General features: G+C 43.6%; 1 protein-coding gene across 2 annotated transcripts in view; it reads left to right on the top strand.

Annotated features, from left to right (window-relative positions):
• The window catches only part of CCBE1 (collagen and calcium binding EGF domains 1), a 262268-nt gene extending 247153 nt beyond the window's left edge, over nucleotides 1–15115 (top strand). For both annotated transcript variants that reach the window (XM_033238838.1, XM_033238846.1), the window contains 5 exons: nucleotides 1651–1771; nucleotides 9926–10065; nucleotides 10164–10199; nucleotides 11279–11314; nucleotides 13252–15115. In XM_033238838.1, the coding sequence (XP_033094729.1) occupies nucleotides 1651–1771; nucleotides 9926–10065; nucleotides 10164–10199; nucleotides 11279–11314; nucleotides 13252–13485 (567 nt within the window). In that variant the 3' untranslated portion in view covers nucleotides 13486–15115. The remainder of the gene's footprint in view (nucleotides 1–1650; nucleotides 1772–9925; nucleotides 10066–10163; nucleotides 10200–11278; nucleotides 11315–13251) is intronic.
• The last annotated feature ends 229 nt before the right edge of the window (nucleotides 15116–15344 follow it).

Genomic DNA, 15344 nt, shown 5'->3' with positions numbered 1-15344 from the left:
GAAGACTTGATCATGTGTTGAAACCGCACATTTTGTAGACTTGAAAATGAAGGATGAAGGGACTTACCAAAGTCACACAGCTACTTAGGAACAAAGCTAGGGGCCGCCCCCAGACAGCATTTTTTTTTTTTTTTTTTTTTGAGACACAGTCTCCCTCTGTCACCCAGGCTGAAGTGGAGTGCAGTGGTGCAATCTCAGCCCACTGCAACCTCTACCCCCTGGGTCCAAGTGATTCGCTTGCCTTAGCCTCCCGAGTAGCTGGGACTACAGGCATGTACCACCATACCCAGCTAATTTTTGTATTTTTAGTTGAGACAGGGTTCTACCATGTTGGCCAGCCTGGTCTCGAACTCTTGACCTCAAGTGATCCTCCCGCCTTGGTCTCCCAAACTGCTGGGATTAGAGGCATGAGCCACAGTGCCCAGGCCCCCAGACAGTATTTCTGCTGGGTCTATGACAATGGCTGGACACTGAGTCAGGCGTGTTAAAGACAACATCACTTTAACCCTCCAGCAGTGCTTCTAGGTGGCCATTACCATCCGCATTTTATAGATGAGGAAATCCAGGCTGTGTAGCTTACCCAAGATTCCACAGGTGGAAAGTGGCAGGGCTGAGATTTGAAGGTAAGTCTGCCTCATGCCAACGCCCAAGGGTGGGATCCACGTTTCAGTTTCTCAGTTGGAAGCAGATGATAAAATTGCATCAGGCTTCAGCTGCCAGTGTTGACCCACTGCCTTCATGGTTGCAGTAGATTTACTGATACATTTCCCTCATTCACTGGTTCACTCCTCTTCCTCCCCAGGGCCACAGGTACCCACTTGCAGGTTGTGGTGGTCTATTGCTATGACACAATGATGTCAGCACCATTTTAAATGTATACCAGGAACACAGTGGTGACTCTGAATCATGTACTTGAAATTGTACAAAGCTGACTTTCACATTGCACAAGATTTTGATTCTTACAGTCATCCCTACTGAATTCTGAGTAACAGTCACAGGGGAATTGTAGTAGGGATCTCTAGAAGGACAGAACTAATAGGGTAGCTGTATATGAAAGGGAGTTTACTAAGGAGAATTGACTCACATGATCACAAAGTGTCAAAGAATTTGTGGACACATTTTACAACCACCACAGTCACTATTGCCCAGTTATACTGAAGGTCAGCTCCGGGTGTGCAGGGGAACTGTCAGCCACATTCTCGGTCCTGGCTCCCAAGGCTGAGAGTTCTTTAAGGGCGGGGACCCTGTCTTGGTCACCACTGTAGCCATAGAACCAAGCACAGGACCTGTATATAGTAGGTGTTCAATAAATGTTTGAGACATAAAATAGGTAATTAACAAATTGAGAATATGAAATAAGTAGATCCTATTAATTATGGTAATAATGAATTCTAGTGATATGTAGGCCATCTGGAGCTTATCTAAGCTCACCTACTAACTAGCTGAGTAATGTCGTGCAAGTTGTTTGCCCTAGAAGGCCTCTAGGTTTAGAAAGAGGCTCTTTATGGTTTCTCTGAGCTCTAACTAGCTCTAGTAAAAAGTATATACATGTGTCTCATGAAAAGGCTTTGCAGCTTCTACCACCAAGACAAATGCTGAGGCTCTCCCCTGCCATTGCCTCCTGACCCAGGCTTCCTCTTCTCCTTGCAGATTGCGCTGCTCCCCAACAATGCAGCTGACCTGGGCAAGTATATCACTGGTGACAAGGCGCTGGCCTCAAACGCCTACCTTCCTGGACCTCCTGGCTTGCCTGGGGGCCAGGGCCCGCCTGGTGAGTGTAGAGGGGGCACAGGAGGGTGATCACCATCAGAAAAAGCCTTCCAAAAGCTCACATTTGCTGGGGGCTGGACAGTGTTCTCCAGCTTCCATCGAGGAGAAACGAGGCAGGTGTCCATAGGGCTGCCACACACCCATGCAATGACAGGACCTTGGGAAGCCCCTCAAGCCTGAGAAACCCTCATAGCCAGTAGCAATTTGGGAGAAAAAGGTCATTGTCCTGGGATTGGATAAGATTCCTAAAGATCATTTTAAGTTAAAAAAAAAAAAAATGAAAACTATCTTAAACTTTTTTCTGGAAAAATTTTAACATATACAAAAATGGAACAGTATTATGAAGCCCCCCTGCTCGGGGCTGCTCACCCAATTCTAACAACTCAGAGCCAGCCTCTTCCTGCTACTCCCCAGTCTTCCTTCTACCTTCCCTTATTTGTTCGTATATTTATACCTATATTTATTTTTATACCTAGCGATACGTTTTTCCAAGTCGACTGTATTGACATACAGATGATAGAAAATGTACTCGTTTAAATTACAGTTCGAGTTTTGACAAATGTATTTACCCATCTAACTCCCATCCTATATTTCAAGATAGCGAACATTTCTATCACCCCAGAAATCTCCCTTGTGTCCATGTGCACGTGTCCGCTTCCCTAATACCCAGTCTAGGCAGACACTGAGCTGCTTTCTTTCACTGTGGTCTCACCTGTTCTAGAACTCCATATCACTGGAATCTTTTAATTTATATATATATGTTCTTGTGAATGTACACTTTCAGCTTCTTTCATTCAGTATACTGTTCCTGAAGATTCACACTTATTAATTGGGTGAAAATCCCAAACATCCTATCATTTCATCAGGAAATATACAATGAGAACTTAAAAAAATAGTTCCAAGTTATTTTATATTTTGAGTACCTCCATAGATAGAGCAATAGATTTTTTTCTCCACATTGGTAAAGGAAATGACATTAATGTTAGCAAATGATTCTAAACCTTATCCCTGGCTATCATTGCTTAGCAGTGTGCTAGGTGTTATGAATGACCTCTTGACATCCTAATTGGGAAGACCAGACATATAGAGCCAATGCAAATAAATAAAACACTATCCACATGCCCTCCAGGTAAGTGCGCAGATGCTTCCTGCTGTGGGAGCTTGTAGGGAGCGAGCACTGTAGCCTGCAGTGGTCAGCGGCATTTAGGTTTCATCTGACGTGGAAGACTGGTAGAATTTGCCCAAAGAGGAAGGACACAGGTGGATTTTCAGTTGGAAAGTCAGCAAGAACAAAAGGTCAGAGTTCTTCACAGAGGGTCGGTGTGTTTCCTCTCCACTTATGTCTTGAACTCTTCAAACACAAGCCTGGATCTCAGTCTGTCCAGAGAATAAGATGGTTCAGGATTTGGTTTTTCTTCATTCATTCCCTTGGCCTGAGGTACCCTGGGTCATGGTGGAGTTTTCTCCAGCAAATGCTTCACACAGGCACCCTCTGGCTGCTTCTAAACAGACTGGCGTCTCTCCTTATAAACTGCTTCCTAGCACGGTGCTCTCCGCCCTCTCTAAGAGAATGCTCTTGCTTTGCTTCTCTGGAGGAAGTCAACTCCAGGCTCTAGATCACTAGAACAAAACCAACTGTAGGAGCAGGGGAGCCAATGGCTGTCTTGCTTAATAAATGCCTTGCAAGCTTGCTACTCCAATGCTGCCATCTGGCTTACAATATGGTTTGAGCTGTCCAGGGTCCTTGATGGAGCAGAGAGTGATTGAGGATGAACAAGCTTTTGCAACATACCCGGCCTTTGAATGGGGACATTCCAAACCCATTTCCTTCTCTCTCTTAACTTTCAGTGTTTGTGGTACCCACCATTGAGACTTAGTAGGGAAGCTAGAAAGCTAATAGGCTTTCTCTCACCCTTAAATTAAAGTCCAGTTCCGAGGCCTGTGGTGAATCACACTGGAGCACCAATACAGGAAACTACTCTGGGTTGGAATCTGTTTAGCTTTGGTGGTAAGGGGGCGGCTGCTGCTTTCTGGCCTCCACTGCCATATATAAGGTGCTGCCATTTGTACATCAAAGTCCCACATTTCAAAGGCACTTGACATACTATGATCTCTGTAGTGTACTGACTATGTAAATGTAGGTGAGATACCTCTGGCCTCTTTTATGTGCTACTGGAGGTAAAATATTTAGTAAAAGGAGGGATCTGGCACCCTTTCCAAACTCATTGTAGATATACCTGAAACCAGTATTAAGAGTAGGCATATGAGACATGTTTGGATGGAACACTGACTGCTTTTAACTTTGGCTTAATTATTCTGTGTACTAAAAAAGACTTATCTAAATATGAAAAGTCTAAAATATCCATTTGCTTGTTTTATTTGCTGGAGTCTGAATGTCATTCTATCTTGTCACTGCTCTGTCAGTACTAGGCGTTAGGTATGGTCAAAAAGTAATTATTATGTGCATTTAAAAGAACAATTATGAGACAAGTATAGCATAGCAATCTTCCCAGTCTCTTCAATGCAATCACTTAATAAAAAACATTTACTAAGCAGCCTACTGCGTATCCAGGACTACCTGAGGATATGCTAATAAATAAGACACAATTCAAGCTCTCACAGGGCTGATGATCTAAAATGGGTTAAAACACAATGTCCTTCTGCGTGCAGAAGAATGAGGTTGGACCCTTACCTTACACCATCTACAAAAATTAACTCAAAATGGATTAAAGAGTGAAATGGAAGACCCTAAAACTATGAAAATCCTAGAAGAAAACACAGAGGAAAGCTTTATGACATTGGATTTGGTGATGATCTCTTCGATGTGACCCCAAAAGCATAGGCAGCAAAAGCAGTAGATAAATGGGACTACATCAAACTGAAATTTCTGTGTCTCAAAGCCAGAATCAACAGGGCAAAAACAACCTACAGGATGGAAGAAAATAATTGTAAATCATATATCTGATAAGGGGTTAATATCTAGGATATATAAGAACTTCAGTATTCAACAAAAAAAGCAGCTGATTAAAAAGATGGGAAAAGGACTTGAATAGACATTTCTCCAAAGAAGATATACAAATGGCCAAAATCCATATTAAAAGATACTCAACATCACTGATCATTAGAGCATTGCAAACCAAAACCACAGTGAGATACCACCCCACACCCATTAGGATGGCCACTATTTTTGAAAAAATACAAGCTTGGGAAACACAGGGAGACCCTGTCTAATTAAAAGAAAATGTAAACTAGCCAGGCTATAGTCCCAGCTACTCAGGAGGCTGAAGTGTAAAAGATGGCTTAAGCCCAGGAGGTTGAGGCCACAGTGAGCCATGAACATAACACTGCATTTCCAGTCTGTGTGACAGAGCAAGACCCCATCTCAAAAAAAAAAAAAAAGAAAGAAAAGAAAAAAGAAAAAGAAAACCCAAGAAAATAAATATTGACAAGGATATGGAAAAATTGGAACCCTGTGCACTGTTGATGTGAATGTAAAATGGTTCAGTCACTGTGGAAAAGAGTGTGGAGATTCCTCAAAAAATTAAACATATCAGGAGGCTTAAGCAGGAGGATCACATGGGCTCAGGAGTTCGAGGCCAGCCTAGGCAACAGAAACCCTAACTCAAAAAATATCTATATCTATAACTATATCTATAAATGAGATCCAGAAATCCCACTCCTGGGTATATACCCCAAAGAATTAAGAGCAGGATCTTGAAGAGATGCTCGCACACCCATCTTCATAGCAGCATTTTTCACAATAGCCAAGAGGCTGAAACAACCCAAGTGTCCATCAATGGATAAGATGGAAAAACAAAATGTGACATACACATACAATGGAATATTATTCAGCCTTTAAAAAGATGGAAATTTTGACGTAGGCTACAATATAGATGAATCTTAAGGATATTAGGTTAAGTGAAATAAGCTGGTTAAAAAATGACACATTAATTACATAAGGTATCTAAAATAATTAAATTCATAGAAACAGAAAGTAGAATAGTGGTGACCAGGGACTGAGCAGAGTGGAAAATGGGGAGTTGTTCAGTGGTCTAGAGTTTCCGTTTTACAAGATGAGAAAGTTATAGAGATCTGTTGCACAACAATGGGAATGTAGTTAACATTACTAAACACTACATTTAAAAAATAGTTAAGATGGGCTGGGGGCCGTGGCTCACGCCTGTAATCCCAGCACTTTGGGGAGGCTAAGGTGGGTAGATCACTTGAGGTCAGGAGTTCAAGACCAGCATGGCCAACATGGTGAAACCCCGTCTCTACTGAAAGTACAAAAAATTAGCCAGAGGTGGTGATGGGCACCTGTAATTCCAGCTACTTGGGAGATTGAGGCAGGAGAATTGCTTGAACCCAGGAGGCAGAGGTTGCAATGAGATAAGATCGCACCACTGCACTCCAGCCTGGGTGACAGAGCAAGACTCCATCTCAAAAAAAAAAAAAAAAGTTGGCAAATTTTGTCTTGTGTATTTTTTATCACAAGTTTTTAAAAATGCTCGCCAGGTCCCCACTGTCTCTTCCCTCATCCCCCCAGCTGATGTTCAAGGCCTAAAGCAGAGGTGAACATGCTGATGTCTGTACCCAGGTGCTGCCCCAGAGTTTACATAACCACGGCCCTTGAGCCAGCAAGATATCCCCTAGAGTCCCCGGTGTGGGCAGACATGCTGTGTTCCACACACAAGTGGGGGAATGCCACAAACCCAACCCAATACAAAGCGGCTGTTTACAACTCTGTCTGCTGTGGGTCAACGTAGACGACACCAAAAGGCCTCTTCCCCATCAGTTTCCATGATAAGGTGGTATGACCATATTTTGGCACACATGCAAGCAACTATTATCAGACAGGCATGAGAACAGATGACTTGTTAAACTCGGTATAGTCTCAGTGCTATGTCAATACAGGCCTCTGAAAAGAATTAAAAAACAAAACAAAACCCCTCAACCTCTACAGAGATGGGCAGGTCGTATGGATACGTAGAAGGGAGCTGGGCAGGAGCAGTCGGAAGCAAGGGAACTGAACCAAACCTGAGAGCACTCACCCCACGTAAAGGGACAGCCCCTACTGAGAACTCCAGTTGGTTGTGCTGCTGATGGAATTGTGGTTTTTGTGCTTCCTGTTTCAAACCAGAGCCAGGAACCCAGATTTTTCTATGAAATCTCCCAATTTTTATTTTATTTATTTATTTATTTATTTATTTATTTATTTATTTTTGAGATGGAGTCTTACTCTGTTGCCTAGGCTGGAATGCAGTGGCACAATCTCGGCTCACTGCAACCTCCGCCTCCCAGGTTCAGGAAATTCTCCTGCCTCAGCCTCGCAAGCAGCTAGGATTACAGGCGCTTGCCACCAAACCCAGCTAATTTTTGTATTTTTAGTAGAGATGGGGTTTCACCATGTTGGCCAGACTGGTCTCAGACTCCTGACCTCAAGTGATCTGCCCACCTCAGCCTCTCAAAGTGCTGGGATTACAGGCATGTGCCACCACACCTGGCCCCGATTTTTAAATGTTAAGAATGTTCAGAAGAAAATGATATGCATAAACAGAAAACACATGTGCAGTGCATGAATGTATATAAACACACATACATTATACTATAGATATACTACAAGCATGTACAATGAAGTAAGAAGTTAATTCTTACTTTCGGAGGCCTGTATCGACACAGCACTGAGACTATACCGAGTTTAACAATAAGTCATCTATTTTTGTGCCTGTCTGATGATAGTTGTTGGTACGACAGGGGAGATGTTAAAATGTTTTTGGAGACAGGTGATCTGTGGTGATGGAGACAAGGCACAAAAGGAGAGAATAGTGTGAGCTGGATTGTGTGCCATGGCATGGTTTATTCAGGGAGGATGGGACTATGGGGCGATTAGGAAGGAGGCAATGGTGGGGAAAATGCTGGCAAGAAAGACAAGCATGAACAAGGAGACTATGCTGAGGAGTTGGAGCTTTATTCTCTACGTAGAGGGGAGCCACTGTAGGGTTTTCTTTTTCTCCTTGGACTCCAGTTACACTTATTTTAGATGGTTCGATATTATCTCACCTCTTTTGGATGCTTCATTTTATTTTCCTCTTTGTGATTCTCTTTGAGTAACTATTGACTTATCTTTAAGTTCACTGAGTCCTTGCTCAGCTGCGAGCAGTCTACTAATGAGCTTATATCATTTTCATATATGATATTGTATTTTATATTTCCATTTGACTTTTTTCCTTTAATTTCCATCTCTCTGCTAAAATCTCTCATCTGTTCAGAGAAGCTGTTTATCTTTTCCACCAGCCGCTTTCACATACTGTTATTTTAAAGCCCATATCTCATTATTCCAACATCTGGGTCCCCTCTGAGGCCTGTCCTGCTGATTGTTCTATCACTTCTGTCACTTGACAATGGGTCTTTTGTTTTGAATTTTTTTATTTTATTTTTATTTTTGAGATGGAGTCTCACTCTGTCACCCAGGCTGTAGTGCAATGGTGCAATCTTGGCTCACTGCAACTTCTGCTTCCCAGATTCAAGCAATTCTCCTGCCTCAGCTTCCCGAGTAGCTGGGATTACAGGCACCCACCATCACATCTTGCTAATTTATGTATTTTCAGTAGAGATGAGGTTTCACCATGTTGGCCAGGCTGGTCTTGAACTCCTGACCTCAGGTAATCCATCCGCCTAAGCCTCCCAAAGTGCAGGGATTACAGCATGAGCCACTGTGCCCGGCCCTTTTTTCTATGTGCCTGAAAGTTTTGGATTGAATGCCAGACACCATTTGCAGAGAAACAGTAGAGACTGAGGTATGTACTTATCACTCCTGGAGAGGGTACCCTCTTCTTTTGTCAGGCCACTGCCATGGGAAGTGAAGTCAGCCTACTGAATAACAGCTGGGTTTTGGCTTTATTGTCACTACATTTACTTTGTGTTCCACAGTCTTCAAATAATTCCTCCAGTGGTAGGATGCTGTTACCTTATGCTTAGTGGATGCCTAGGTTACCAGTGGATTTTTCTCAGTGTTTATACTCTGAGCTTTCAGCAGCCTCTACACACACATACCTGTGCCACAGAGGGGTTCTCTCCCCACACTGTTGCCCTTCCCCCAGTGGTAGATTGCTATTACTTACTCCATGCTAGAGTTGTGGGGCAAGGGGACATTTTTAGTTCTGCTCCAGCTGCAGTCCTAAGCATGACCTATGCTTCTGGGCCTTGGGGTGAGATGATCTTCCCCACACCCGCCGACTCATCCCCCAGCATGCCTTCTATCTGTGGCAAATCTAGGCCAGACGAACATTTCCTACCCCTCACTAAGAAGTGAGGGATATTTCTCTGGGGCCTGCAAGAAAGAGTGAGTTTGCTGACCCACCCAGTGCCTTGAGACATTCGCACCAAAGGTTGAAAGTAGGTGGGTTACATAGTAAGACTTGTTTTAGGTATGTCATCCCTATAGAGATGTCAAAAATGGGCGAGGGGTAAACAAGGCTGCTGGAGGGCAGAGAGACTAGCAATGAGGAAAGAGTCAAGGCAAATATAAGGAAGGCCTAACAGATTTGTTTTAGTACTATGTGGGAAGTACTATACTAAGTGGTGTGTGTATATCTGAAATCTCATTTAATACAACTACTCCCTAAGGAAGATTTTTATTAGCCCAGCTTTACAGATGAGATGAGAAACTAAAGCTCAGATAGCTCAGGCAACTTGTCAGATTCAAACCCAAGTCTCCCTGATGCTAAAACCTGTACTCTTAACTGCTCTCCTGCCACGATAACCACTTCTCTGCTGTGGTGGCCACTACTCGGCTGTGATCCAGTGGAGAGAAGGGAGCAGACAGCTGTGAGATGTTAAAGAGGTAAAATGCACAGGAGCTGGCCACTGATTCAAACACGAGGTTGCAGAAATAGGGAAATATAGAGGAAGACTCTCCGGTTTTTGGCTTGAGTGGATGGGTGACTGGCGGTCTGTGAAAAGAGGGGAAGATGGGGAAGCTGCTTTTGACCATATCAAGTTTAAAATGCCCGTGGGACATCCTGATGCAGATGTCAGAAGGCAAAGGCAGAGAGAGTACAAAGAGAAATGACTGCAGGGGCCCTGGACTCTTGTTAGCCAGGGCCCTTCGTCCTTCTCGTGTGCTGTGAGCTAATGAGGTGTTCTTTGATTACAGGCTCACCAGGACCAAAGGGAAGCCCAGGCTTCCCCGGTATGCCAGGCCCTCCTGGGCAGCCCGGTCCACGGGGCTCAATGGGACCCATGGGACCATCTCCTGATCTGTCCCACATTAAACAAGGCCGGAGGGGCCCTGTGGTCAGTATCTTATCAGAGATCCACTTCCTGTTTGGGGGAAAATGTGTTTTTGTCCCATGCTTTTCCCTGTGGTTAAACCAGATCCTTTTGTATTGTAGGGTCCACCAGGTGCACCAGGAAGAGATGGTTCTAAGGTAAGCCTTATGAGTGGTCCTCACAAGCTAAAGGTCTCTCACGTTCGATTTTGTTTTGTTTTGTTTTTTTGAGATGGTCTTGCTCTGTCACCCAGGCTGGAGTGCAATGGCACAATCTTGGCTCGTTACAACCCCTGCCTCTCGGGCTCAAGCCCAATTCTCCTGCCTCAGCCTCCCAAATAGCTGGGACCATAGGCATGCACCACCACTCCCAGCTAATTTTTGGATTTTTTAGTAGAGATGGGGTTTCACCGTATTACCCAGACTGGCCTTAAATTCCTGAACTCAGGTGATCTGCCCGTCTCGGCCTCCCCAAGTGCTGGTATTACAGGCGTGAGGAACCGCTCCTGGCCTGAAGGTCTCTCACTTTCTACCTCTTGCACTGACATCGAGGAAAGCTCACCAGTTACTGTTTACCATCCCCATTTTGCATGCAGCAAAAGTGAGACACAGATACCAGATATAACTTTTTCCCCAAAGCTGGGAACAAAATCTGAAAAGCCATTTTCTTAAATTCCGAAAGCAACCCCAAAGACAAAAACAACCACCACAACCAGTCGTAGGAAAAATTACCCCTATAAATTTTAAGTGAGCCTCTGCATTGTGATACTCACATGTGTTTTTCTCTTTAACCAGTGTTGCTTTACAGGATAGCGTTTTGTGTGTTTCCATTTCTGTGAGATTTTCAAGTCAGGAACAGGAGATGCTCCATTCTTTCTGCAAGCAGGGTGGTTCCCCTCTGGGAGCTGCCTTCTCTTTTTTTGCCTCACAAAGAAGTCAGTGTGAGATGCTTCAGAAAGTTTGTTACTCCACATACTGCTGGGAAATACAAACATTCCTCTTGCCAGGAAGGTTTGAAAATATATGGGCTCAAGGGAAATCAGAATGAGAAACATTTGACCCAAGCAGTCCTGTTGAAATAAGTGGTCCCGTGAGTCCAGCTCAGTTTTACATATGTTTTCTATAGAAAATATTTGTTGTTTTGTGCAGGGAAGTGGTTATGGTGGGTGTATAAATAGAGACTATTATTGTGGTATCCATGTGCTCTAGAAAGTTAACCCTGGCCTTTCTGTTTTTAGGGGGAGAGAGGAGCGCCTGGGCCCAGAGGGTCTCCAGTAAGTAGCACTCTGTGTCCTGCTTCCCCAGGGGAATGTTCTCAGGGATGCAGCTCTGATGAGCCTATAGGTTGGTCTAGTAGCAAAGGCCCGCCCCTTCCTGATGCCACTCAGCCCACCTGAGCAGAACTCTGTGGTTAGGAAGACAGTCATAGAAGACCTTAGCTGCTAGTTTGGATTTATTTTTCAAACTTGTTTTCTGTTGTTGTTTTTTCTTTTATCATGGCTAATCTTCATTTAAAATGTCTTTCCTAAAGCTCAAAACCCTACTATGCCATGAGTCTGTTTCCAAGTATTATCATAAAACATTTGAAAGGTCTAGGAAAGAAATCTGTGGGTTTAAATCGTAACTCTGCATACTTGAGAATTTAGCCACTGCTACAACCCTAGCAAGTCAGATGGCCATCTCCTCTTAAAAAGCGCAAAACCATGCAGGGCTGTTTAGGATCTGAGAAGAAATTAGCTGCATATATGCATAGTGTCTGGGAGATTAAAAATGAGAAATAGTAGTATTCAGAAGCATAGAAAATTCAAACCACTTCACTGCTTCTGAAGAAGTATCATTTCTGAAATCCAAAAGCTGTGGCCACAGAGGTGGAAGTCATGGGTTCCCATCTCAACTCTTCTACCTGCTAGCTTTCTGACCACGGCACATCACTGAGGGTCTCTGGGTATTCATCCCCCCACCTGTGCAGTGGCAATAGTGGAATCTGACCTGCCATCCCTCAAGTGGCTATTGTGAGGGTCAAATGATATGAAAATCCTATGCCTGTCTTAGTGCTTTACGGTGTAAGCTCTGCTTCCATAGTGCCCGCTGCTGCTGCAGCAGTTGTGGGAAGTGATAACGATTTTACTACAAACTTCTGACAAGCCCAGAACATGCGTGTTTATGCATTTCTTTTTTACCATGCCCCACACAGCACTCTATAAAATTAAGGCTTAGTAAATACTATATGATGATAAAGGATACTCAATACATAGAAAAATTAGGAAGCTTTTGTTTGGACCTTTCCTAGATGATGAGGAGTTGACGTCTTTACAACATCCTCTCAACTTCATTTAGTTTGTGCTTATAGTCGGCCATCTTATAAACATTTTAATAATTTTGAGACAGGGTCTCACTCTGTCACCCAGACTGAAGTGCAGAGGCACAATCTCGGCTCACTGCAGCCTCGACCTTCTGGGCTCAAGCAATCATCCACCTTAACCTCCCAAGTAGCTGGGTCCACAGGTGCCCACCACCACACCTGGCTAAATTTTTGTTATATTTTTTGTAGAGACAGGGTTTCACTATGTTGTCCAGGTTGGTCTTGAACTCATGGGATCAAGCTATCTGTCCACCTTGGCCTCCCAAAGTGCTAGGATTACAGGTGTGAGCCACCACTCCTGGCCCAGATAACATTTTGAATACATATTATGCTCAAAGCGCTTTACGTGCATTTACTTATTTAAATCCTCACTTATGAACCCTATAAAACCCTATGAAATTGGGACTATTATTATCCCCATTTTACAGATGTGGAAACTGAACCACAAGAAATTAAGACCACACAGTTAGTAAGCAGCAGAGATGAGATTCAAACCCAACAGAACCCCAGTCTCTTAACCACTGCTCTGCTGCCTCCATAAGCATCTTCCAGACTGCTTTGGAAAGTAACTTAGGAGAGTTGTCTTATATTCTTTCCTTACTGGATTTGATAAAGCCTAGAGTTAGGAGGGAGGAAAGGTGAAGACATCACCAAAGCTCATCTGAGAAGTAAGAGAATTAGAAAACAATGTGGAGGACCCCCAGGCTTCTGTAGCAGTCCTCACATTGACTCCATTTGGGGCACAGTTATTGAGAAAGTAGTTGCCAGCAAGCAGCGGGTCAAGTCATGGAGCCCCGGAGGCCATTGCTGTCTGTCGTATTCTAGCTTTGATTCCTCCCATGTACACAGGGACCCCCTGGTTCTTTCGACTTCCTGCTACTTATGCTGGCTGACATCCGCAATGACATCACCGAGCTGCAGGACAAGGTGTTCGGGCACCGGACTCACTCTTCAGCAGAGGAGTTCCCTTTACCTCAGGAATTTCCCAGCTACCCAGAAGCCATGGACCTGGGCTCTGGAGACGACCACCCAAGAAGAACTGAGACAAGAGACTTGAGAGCCCCCAGAGACTTCTATCCATAGCACATCCCAACACCATCATGCCAAAGGAAGAGAAAGATCAACTCATCTGCAGTTAAACCATCTAAAGAGAAAAAAACACCACTGGAGACCTAGAAGACATACATTTTTCTCTTCTCTTTTCCTGACATCTCTCTATTCCTCTTCTTCCAGATACAATACGATTTTCAGAGTCCCCTCTTAGGCCTGCAGACACATGGGAGTGAATGACTGATTTACCTGCTTCTTACTAAGAGTTCGTTGGAGTGGTTTGCATTGTAACTTTTCTTTTACATCCTATTTTTCCAGGAACTTTGGATTTAAGTACTTTCACAGTGTCTTAAATCATAAATTATTCAAGTAAATTTGGCAGAGTATCCAAAGGGAAAATGGCAAAGTGAGCTCTAAGAAAATGTGAGGCTACTTCTAAGATGTGTGTTCAGAATAGACCGTAACTCCTCTAGTATCAAAATTAGGGCTCTTCAGTTAAAAAGGGATGGGGAGGACAAACGTGTAGATGTACTTTGGTGGAGAATTCTTTTTCCTTGTGCTTCCAGTAGATTTTAAATATTGTATGCCCTTGTCAAACGTTTCCCAATTCAATTAAAGAGAGGAGAGAGCTGAATGACTTTTAGAGAAGATAGAAAAGAATTACAGTCATATATTTACTGTTACATAGATTGCCACATTCTAAAATTCAAATATGGTGCTTAAGGTTTCATGCCATGCTTATCTGTAAGTATCCTATTTAGGGAAGAAGATTAAATCCTCTCTTCAAAAAACAAAGTGAAATGCCTGGATTCACATTAAAACAGTGGGCTCTGGTTTGCTAGAATATTTTAAAGCTGTTTAATCAAGAGTGGAGCCTGCTGTATACATCAGAGATTATTTGTTCAATAAAGTGGCTGACCTTAGAGAGAGGCACAGAATTCCTGGTTCTGAGCAGGTGCCCAGAAGGTGCCATTAGGTGCCATGATCCAGGCTGAACCAATACACAGTGGGGCTGAAGGCTGCAAGGAAGTCGCTGGCTTGGGTTGACCTCACTAACGCCATCAGCAGCAGTAGGTAAATTTGCTCTCCTTGGGTGTTACAAGTTTTTGTCTGGAGCCAACCAAGCTTGCCACCAACATATTGAGAATAATACACTATTGAAAGTTATCTTGGATGGGGAGAAAAAAAAACAGTGGTTTTCCTTGTTTGCAAAAACTTCCTTCCTATTCCCATTTCTTCCTTCTTTAATTTAGTCCAAGTTCCAGTTCTTTCAGGCACTCTCTTTGATTTCTTTTCCCCTGCATGTGAGAAGCAGTTCAGAAAAGGGTCTATTTCTCCACCTCCTAGTGAGTTAGAGTGTTTTCTCAGAGCACCTCTGGGTCCCAAAGGGAAGCATGTTCCTGTCAAGGTTTGTTGTGCATTCAGAAGTACCAGGAGCAAGAGACCAGAAGGATGATCTGCTCCTTTGTAACGTTGTTGAGGGCCCTCTTGGTTCCAATGAGCAGCTTATAGGTTAGTCACAGTCCACTTTCTCACTGGACACACAAAGTGGCTGTTCATCTGCCTTTGCGGGAGACTTTCACTCTTATGTTGAGCTTCACAAATGATCGTTCTCACACTCATGTTCGCTCATGGTGGCATTTCCCATCCTGCCATGTCCTTTCCTATTTCTTTTTGGTGTTTTTGCCTCCACCTTTCAGCCCACATCATTTAACTCCACTACTGTGAAAGCTTGCTTAAAGAAGATCCCTCTTGGCTGGGCATGGTAGTCCATGACTCTAATCCCAGCCCTTTGGGAGGCTGAGACAGGCAGATCACAAGGTCAGGAGTTTGAGACCAGCCTGACCAACATGGTGAAACCCCGTCTCTACTAAAAATACAAAAATTAGCTG

This window comes from Trachypithecus francoisi, unplaced genomic scaffold, assembly GCF_009764315.1.
Source record: "Trachypithecus francoisi isolate TF-2019V2 unplaced genomic scaffold, Tfra_2.0 Contig01474, whole genome shotgun sequence".
NCBI lineage: Eukaryota > Metazoa > Chordata > Mammalia > Primates > Cercopithecidae > Trachypithecus > Trachypithecus francoisi.
The sequence above is the reverse complement of the archived record's forward strand: the minus strand, read 5'-3'. Positions and strand labels throughout refer to the sequence as shown.